Below are 9,152 nucleotides of genomic sequence, written 5' to 3' on the forward strand. Positions count from 1 at the left end.
TGAAGACTTTTGACCAGGGATATTCTCTTTTTTTTTAATAAGTTATAAATACTTTTAAATTTATCAATGTTCATCAAAGAGCTCCCAAAGTTATTAAATCTTCTTCATTTTTCAGGAATTATTAATTCCCAGAGCAGACCACCTGCAGAAAAAGATGTATTTTAGAAAGTCAGGTTTCAAGCATCATGTCAGACCTACGGAGTCAGGGAATTAAAGATGCTAGAAATGAATGCCTCAGCTGAGGACTATTAACTAACTGCCATAATTATTCTAAACCAGTCATGAAACAAAAGATCCACATTTTAAAATTCTAGTTCTGTTTAAATAAAAACATCACAGAAACTGTTCAATCCATTACAAGGTTTAACCTTTGAAGTCTTTGTTGAAGTAAAAACTATACATTTATTTATTTTCTCAAAAACATCTTCCACAAAAGACTAAGGGAGTTTACTTTTGCAGATACTAAAGAGAAGAGACCTGTAGCCTCCTCCGTTCTGACTCAAGTGTTTGCCAAAGATCCATGAAGTGGAAGGCAGAAGGTCAGCTCTGTACACAGGCATCTCCTGTGGAAAGTTACTCAATCCCAAGGGCAAAGTAAGGGTAACATTTCTGAAATGAATTTGGAAAGATCAAAAAGGGAGAGCAGCAGAGGATGGGGTTGCTGGTGTACCAGGCTTCTCTCCAGACAGCTGGCAGCCACGCCACCCCCACCCCCATCCCCATCCCCCATCCCAGAAGACAGGAACAATGCTATAAAGGTAACTGAGTAATTTGGGCTAGCCAACTCTTCAAGTCTAATTCAAGCGCTTCCCTCACCTAGCTATTCCCTGCATTTGGTTTAGAAAAGAAGATAAGCCTTAACAACAATATAAATATATAAACTCTCTCTTTTCTAAGGCTCAAAGGAAGAATACACTTAAAGATAAGCAAAAATGAAGCCATTCAACATTTCAAGAGATAGCAGTCTATATAGCATTGCTACCGGCTACTATACATCAGGAGGGGCTACCCACTGAAAGCCTCTGGGTACAAAGTCCTTGACAGAAGAGACCCTGTGTCTTCTCATCTTGGCATTTTCTAGAGTTTTAAACAATAGATATCTACTGAATGAATAAATGTTCAAATAGCAGAAATGACCCTTTTTCTTGACTCTCAGGATCATATTTTCATACATCATCAGTTGTCTCTGTGTGCGTTTTGTGTGTGTGAACTGTTAAGTTCTGTTAAGCTTAATAAATACTGAGTATCACCACCAGTCAGTGCCGGTCCTTTCATTTCTTTCAATGATTTTAGCCCCCGAGCCGGATTCTCTAGGTTCCTCCTGGCTCCTAAAGGCAGAAAGATACCAGCTGCCATTTCCTCTTTACATTTCTAAGCAGGTTTTAGGTTCCTCTAGTTTCTCTTTCAGTAAAAGAAGCAGTCAAAAGATAGAAGTGACTAGAATCACCACCATCACACCCTGTTATTCCTTATGAGTAGTTTTCAAGTCTCTGCCTTTGCTGCTATTAAATCTTTAGACAATTTATATTTATTTATACCATCCCTACTACATCTTCAGCTTAAGCCAGTGGTTCTTAAAGAGGGGGACACTTGAAAATTATCTAGGAGCTTCTGAGTCAACCGGTACAGTTCAGGGCTCAGGCTTGTGACTTTTGGAAAACATTCCTCGGGTGATTATAAAGGTACACTTGCTTTCATACTAAGTCCAATTTACTGGATTCAAGGTACAATTAAGATCTATCTTATTTAGAAAATAACATTAAAATCTACAAAGGTTTTTGAATTAAGGAAGTTTCATGATCATTACTGGGAAGATCTAAGATTGCAAAATATTTTTCCTTTGAAGCTATCCTCGGAAAAATGTGGTCTAATAGTCTAAGAGATACCAATTTAGTTAAGTTTATCTTATAACAGTGCAGACAGTAGCACTGGATTTTACCCTACAGTCACTGACCTGGTTTCTGAGTTATATACACCTATGCATTTCAACAACAGGTCTTTGTAATTAGCATTCAAAATAAAGTTTTAGGATTGAAGTTCAAGACTATGTGTAATCCTAAAAATGAATATGTTGGAATAAAATCTCATTAAGTGCAAGGAGTGAAGTATAAAGTGCTTGAGATTTGGAGAGTAAAAAAGACCTAGATTCTAGTTTGAATGCCACCACCTATCCACTCTTAACTTGAGAAAGTCTTTTTTTGACTTCACTGTCCTTCCATTTCCCCATGGGGGCCAGGGAAATAGGACACCTGGGACCAATGTAGATCCAAACACATGTTCTTCCTCCAAAAGTAGTATTATGCTGAAAATTTTAAAATGATTATTTTCAATTCTTGGGAAGGCCCTATGTGGATTCAGATTCTTCTTTTTGTAACCAGGATTCAAAAATAATCAGGACATATATTAAACAGACCTCAGTAGAATGTCTGCTATCCATGACTCCCAAGATATGGCTTCTGTTCTGGTTTCTCTTTGACAGTTTACAAAGCCTATTCACACATATATCACTTAATCATCATAATGACTCTAATGAAGTAGTTTGGTCATGTGCTGTTCTCTCTCCTTTACACACGAGAAAACTAAGGTTCAGAAAGTTAAGGACTTGCCCAAGATCGTACAATCAGTTAAACATCAGGTCTTCTAAGTCCAAAGCTCTTGCATTTTCTTTTATACACAAATGAAGTACACAGGAATCACTCTTACTCTCTGTCCCAATAACATAGAAAACCATGATATCTTCTGGTCCTCGTGAATATATGCTAGTTATAGCAATAATTGTATCACCTGTGAGGTCCACATGAAGTCCAAGAGACTTCTGATGCTCCTAAAAATTAGCATTTTAAAAAATCACCCTTTTTGTCAAGGCAGGCTTAACCCTAAGCAACAGCTAACAAAACTGACTAGGAAGAAAGTTAGATTAGGAACAAGGAAATCATGTACAAATGTTGAGATTTCATGTCTTTGAAATAATCAATAGTTAAACTTTTTAAGAACAGCTCCCCACAACCATATTTACTTATTTTACAAAATGATTCACCATGGGATTTCTTTAAATAACCATCTAATCTTAAAGGCACTTAAGTATATCTTGTATACACAGATATCATACCATGTGTAAAATCACAAAATATATTATGGTTCTCTTTTTATAAATGAAAAAAGTGAAATCCAGACAGGATTAATGTCTTGATGAATATAGATGTAGCTAAAGTGAAACACATGCTAAGCTAGAGAACAGGAGAAGCAAAGTTAAGCCTCAGGACTTCCAGCCTAGACTGTTTTCCACTACACAGTGATACTTCTTATCAGCTGGGGCCAGGTTCCTTATCCCTCCTTTTTCACAGCTCAGTGAGGAAGACTGGCCACATGTAAGATTCCAAAGAGGCAGGAAAGAGGTGAAAGGGAAAGAAGCCAGGCTCTCTATTACTCCTACATTGGTATGTAGCTTTCGCATTATCTCTCAGCTATTATTAAGTTATAAGTGGTGGTGTGGTGTGGATCTTACAGGGGAGTAAGAGCACCAAGCAGAGGGAGCCTCTGGAGACAGAGGTTCCAGTTCTGACCCTGCCTATAAGAAGTCACTTCAGAGCTTCCCTGGTGGCGCAGTGGTTGAGAGTCTGCCTGCCGATGCAGGGGACACGGGTTTGTGCCCCGGTCCGGGAAGGTCCCACATGCTGCGGAGTGGCTGGGCCCATGAGCCATGGCCACTGAGCCTGCGCGTCCGGAGCCTGTGCTCCGCAACGGGAGAGGCCACAACAGTGAGAGGCCCGCGTACCGTAAAAAAAAAAAAAGTCACTTCATATCTATAGGCCTTAGTTTCCTCATTTATTGATTTAACACTCCTCTATTGAGCACCTACTATGTGCCAGGCACTGTTACTGGTCCTGGAGGTATGCCAGTGAGTAAACAGAAAATTTCTGTCTCAGAACTTACATTCTAATTGAAGTAAAGCAATTCGGATGATAAATAAATACAAAATATGCAGGCAATGGTGTAGCCTAGCCACTAGCCATCTGTGGCTATTAAAATAAAAAAACAAACATACAAAAAATTCAGTTCCTCAGCTTTACTAGCCACATTTCAAGGGCTCCACAGCCACATATGGCTAGTGGCTACCATATTGTAGAGTGCAGGCACAGAACGTTTCATTATCACAGAAAGTTCTACTGGACAGTGCCAGGATAGAGTGGGGATAGATGGGGAACGGATGCTATTTTAGATGGAATGTTGAGGGAAAGCCTCTCCAATTAAGAGGCTTGAAAACAGATCTGAAAAGAGATCTGAAGTGAGGGAGAAAACAGATCTGAAAAGAGATCTGAAATGAGGGAATAAGTCAAGTTGCTATCTGAAGGAAGAGGTTCCAAACAAAAGGAGATAATTTATTTGTGGTATTGTATACACATCACTTAAGGTCCCTTTCAGCATTAAAATCTGAATTCAAAGTTCTTCAAACAATGGTCTGAGGTTTTAGTTTTATTAAATAAAGCATGGTACAAAAGAAACTGCAACAATTCCATTTCTGTTTTGCAGAAAGCAATGCTTCCATGTGCTGCCTACTCCGTATTTAAAAACACTTCCTAAAAACTCACAAGATTAGAAACAAAAAATAGAGAACATTTCCCTTTTAAGTCAGACAACTGAATATTTTGAACTTCCTAAGCCGTGATTCCTCTGTCTCTAACATAACTCTAAAGGCTTTTGCCAAGCCCTTTCTTGAAAGCTTAATTCTCCCCTTCCCAAATCCACCAAACACCTCTAATTTTTTTTTTTTTCGTCTGCACCATGCATCATGCAGGATCCCTACCAACCAGAGATCAAACCCAGGTCCCCTGCAGTGGAAGCGTGGAGTCTTAACCACCAGACAGCCATGGAAGTCCCATCCCTCTCAATTTATTAGCATCATTTATTCCGTACACTAGAAACTGAGACGTTATCTTTCCAGTGATACTTAGGCATGTTAGGTTAACCAGGTGAACTACCTTTCAGACAGAATGCTGTCCAATGATCTCTAAATCTGTAAAGCAATACACAAATTTGAAGCAATCAGCCTATGTATTACCTTCCCAGTAAGAGAGTAGCATGCTCACCATTTCATATCTTAAATCCCAGGGCTTTCATGCATTCCTTGTGGGCCTCAATTAGGGGTCCACAGTTCTCTTCTCCTTTCTCAATGATGCTATAAAACAAAATGTACTTGTTATCTAACAAAGTAGGCACTAAGCACATTAGTGGTAAATAAGCATGCAAGACAGTGATGGGGAGTGAGGCCAAACACGGATCTCACTGAATACAACTGGAGTTTTAAAAAATGCTATTATACCAAATGGCTTTGTTTTATTGGCTCCTGTGATACCTCCTTGCCCATGAAAATATCCCACAGATAACTAGTTTTGGGGGGGGGGGAAGGAGGAATCTGATTAGAAGAAATAATTTGCATATTAAATATTGCCTCTAGACAATATCCAAGGAATAATACCGCTCTATAATGAAATAAACTGAATAAAAAGTTAATGTTAAATGGACAGAAAGAAGAGCTTAATTTTTTGCCTATCCCAGAGGAATTAAATTTTGATTCTGCTCTACATTCAAATACACCTAAGTAAATCTACTTCTAACCACAAGACACCCAAACACAAAGAGCAAAAAATATTTGGCTGCCAAGAGCAGCCTGATGAGCCCCACTCATGATGATCAAAGAACTTTTTACTTATAAAATTCACAAAGGAAAGACTAGGACCACACAGCTTTATTTCTAAGGGCCTGAAAATGTAATTTTAGCACAGAATCAAGTTAAGCCAAATTCAACTACAAAAAAAAAAATGACTCCTGACTCTAGATATTTCGGGAGAAGCCATAGTGGTCAGAGATAATTGATGCAGAAGTAATTTAAAGAAAGGTAGGTTCTCCTTCCTTCTAAATCCTACATATCCTTCAATAACTTTAAGGGCTGTCTGCTTGGGATAGCAAGCTCCTTATGAAACTAATAGCTAGCCCTCCCTGATAGTTTACTGAATGCTGTAAATACTGTGCTAGGCACTTGATGTGGCTTATAGCACAGTAATCCTGGAGGCAGATACTTTTATTAGGCCCATTTTACAGATATGAGGCAGATATGTTAAAAAATTTGCTCAAGGTCACAAAGCTGGTTTGGTGGACCAGAATTCAAACCCTGACACTGGATCCCAGACTCTTAATCATGATACAATAATATCTGAAGGTTCAATAAGTACTTAAAGTGTGTAAGTATTGTTACCGATCATAGTAGTCTTTCAATTCTCCCTTCACAGTATTATTTGCAAAGTACTGAGTATTAATAAAAAGCACTGAGCTACTACAACTTTATTCCCCCTCTATGCCACTTATGATCTCTTTACTTTCTATGTGAGGACAAAAAGGGGTTGGAGGAAGAGGTGTACATTCACATTAACTGAAGATTTCTTCTGAGATTTGTTCCACAATAGAGGCTGTATACCAGCGGTCCCAAACCTTTTTGGCACCAGGGACCAGTTTTGTGGAAGACAATTTTTCCACAGGGTCGGGGGAGGGGGAGATAGGTGTTAGTTCAAGCTGTAATGTGAGTGATAGGGGAATGATTCAGGCTGTAATGAGAGCAATGGGGAGCCGGGGAGCGGCAGATGAAGCTTCCCTCGCAGCTCATGGCCCGTAGCTCATGGCTCGCTGTGCAGCCCGGTTGGGGGCCCTTGCTGTATACAATAGCTGTATACAATAAGAACAAACAAAACCTTTTGCGGGTTGATGGTACTGTAGATGTACTATTCTCAACACTGTAATGTCATCTATGTCATAGCCTGGTTGATTTTTAAATCATCTAAAAGGGGTGGGGTTAAGGGGATCTTCCCTACTGTTAAGAAACGTACCCTGTCCTGTGTCCTACTATGTCTAAATTTTGGGAGAAATTAACAGAAAACTTACTCTTTGATACTGCCAAACCTGGTACAGCAATCATTAACTTTAATGCTCCATTAACTTTAAGCTCCTTTAAATCAAGCAGCATCTTTACCCGTTTCTACGTCTTCGGACCTAAGGCAGTGCTTGACCTATAACAGATGCTGAGAAACCCTTTGCAGTAAAGAATGAACGGACGAAGCGAGCCCGGGTCAATCCGATCTCTCTCCAATCCCCTCATGTTTCCCCAGCCTGAGCTATAGGCTCAGTCTACAGACAGCTGACTGCGAACCCTACAGGGCTCTACAACCCGCAAGGGCGCCGCACGACAAAGCGAGGGCCACGACCAGATCCACGCGGCGCAGAGGCGCCCGAACGCAGCGCGCGGAGCCTGCCGGCCGCCCCCTCCCTGACTGCGCACTGACCACGCATCGCGCGCCTTCTTGGTCTCCGGGCAGGCGCAGCAGGGCTTCAGAGGCTTCTTCTCCTGCGACTCAGATGGGGCAGGGCTTGCGGCCGCCAGACCCGGCATTTTTCGCGCCAAAAGCAGCAACTAGTACAGACTCCCAAAACTCTTCAGCCTCCGCAAACGCCGCCGATTAGCCCGCAATCACTTCCGGCAGTCGCTGTGAAAAGAACAGGAAGTCCTACCTCCCTCTGACAATTGGGGGTGAGGGGAAGGAGAAGGGATTAAAAGGGAAAAAAAGGCGCGTGCGCAGAAGAGGCAAAATAAAGCCATTAACGCGCGAGCACCTCTTCGGCGCAGGCGCAGAGAGGTGAGATGAAAGTGCTGAGAGTTTGTAAATCGACTTGGGGAGGACCCACAAAGGATGAAAATAGTAAGGCTACTCAGAGATATCTCAACCCTACACCCACCACGAATGTCGAAAACCGAAGCCCGAGAAGGTGAAATGACTTGTCCAAGCCAAACAAGAGAAACCACTAGCGAAAGCCAGTTCTTCTTGAATATCAGATTAGTTTCCAGTATTTTATGCTCAGCATTGTCTGCCTTTTTATTGTCCTCTCCACCCCCCTTCAATTTGAACAATCCAATTCACAAGTTTTGAAGAAAAAAAAAATTCCTCTGCTACTCATACCTCACCCCACACGCTTTAAATCCTCAGCTAGTTGGTATTCATAGCTCCCTCTCCAACTGATTTGATTTCAGTATGAATCGTCCAGTCACAAGGCAAATACACCAGTTAGAAAAATGCTTTTTCCTCGTCATTTCTCAAATTCAGTTAACACCTATCTACCTAAGTAGATAAGTAAACTGGTGCCTACGTTATTTGCAATATAATGCCCATAACCATTGCGTTTTTTTCTGCAGAGAATTGTTGGAGAAAGAATGAACTTATTTTTTAAAGCAGGACTTCCAGGCGTTCGTAAAATAGCTGCCTAGGGATAGAAGTTTTGGGTAATAAAACTTTCAGTATCACCTAACCGAGGTTTGTTTTTGTATTTCAGAGATTTAGTTCAGGGAATCCTGAGGTGTGTCTGTGAACTGGTGCCGCATAGGAGTAATTTCTATGTGTGTATTTTCGAAGATACTAAGACCATCCCCATTTCGTCATCTAAAAACTACTAATTAGCATGATTTTTACTTCATTCTGCACTGATATGTTTAATAATACAACATCCTGCCCTTAACATTCTCCTGAAGTCACCCTTATCCACTATTCTTTCAACTAGCTGTTCACTTATCTTGCTACTCAGAGTGCTTCTTGAACTGGCAACGTCGATATCGCTTGGAAATGTAGTATACTATAAACACAGTTCAACAAATCAATGGGGAAAAGAAAATAAACTGGAAAAAGTTAAATTCCGCATCTAGATGTGAAAGGACAAACTAAGAAATTAATAGAAGATAGTAGAGGAGATTATACCAAAGGGTGCGGAACAACCTGTTAGACGACATTTCAAAAGAACAAATTGTAAGTAAAAAAACTGATGAAGTTAATTACATGAAAATAAAGGTTTGAGGATTTACAAAGGACATGCTAAATTATTTAAACTGTTACCCATACCTGCCCCTAAGAGCTAAAGGATCCTTACCTTGATTTATCTCTTTGCTTATTTCAAAGCACCTGGTATTTGTCAAAGATGTTTTACAGCTGTGCTTCCAGGAACGTGCAGTGGTCAACCAACCTGAACCGGCTCTGACTTCACCACAGAAATGTTTCTGCGCAGGTGAAACCTGGCAGTGTCCAAAAGTTACCTTTGCTTCATTACTATGCTAAAATCTC

The 9,152-nt window shown here is 40.4% G+C and overlaps 1 protein-coding gene across 2 annotated transcripts; it reads right to left on the reverse strand.

The window, feature by feature from the left end:
* On the reverse strand, positions 1–9,152 carry LOC114891253 (cytochrome c oxidase copper chaperone). Of its 2 annotated transcripts, XM_029215436.1 has the most exons (4): positions 8,962–9,152; positions 7,332–7,532; positions 5,088–5,176; positions 1–142 (listed from the first exon to the last, which is right to left on the reverse strand). In XM_029215436.1, the coding sequence occupies exons 2-3, from the start codon at positions 7,436–7,438 to the stop codon at positions 5,092–5,094; spliced, it is 192 nt and encodes a 63-aa protein (XP_029071269.1). In that variant the 5' UTR covers positions 7,439–7,532; positions 8,962–9,152; the 3' UTR covers positions 1–142; positions 5,088–5,091. The 2 variants fall into 2 exon arrangements, with proteins under 2 accessions (XP_029071269.1, XP_029071270.1); XM_029215437.1 differs by lacking the exon at positions 8,962–9,152 and having other exon boundaries at positions 7,332–7,614.

The sequence above is a fragment of the Monodon monoceros genome, unplaced genomic scaffold (assembly GCF_005190385.1).
Source record: "Monodon monoceros isolate NGI ecotype Baffin Bay Population unplaced genomic scaffold, NGI_Narwhal_1 Super_Scaffold_11, whole genome shotgun sequence".
Taxonomy (NCBI): domain Eukaryota; kingdom Metazoa; phylum Chordata; class Mammalia; order Artiodactyla; family Monodontidae; genus Monodon; species Monodon monoceros.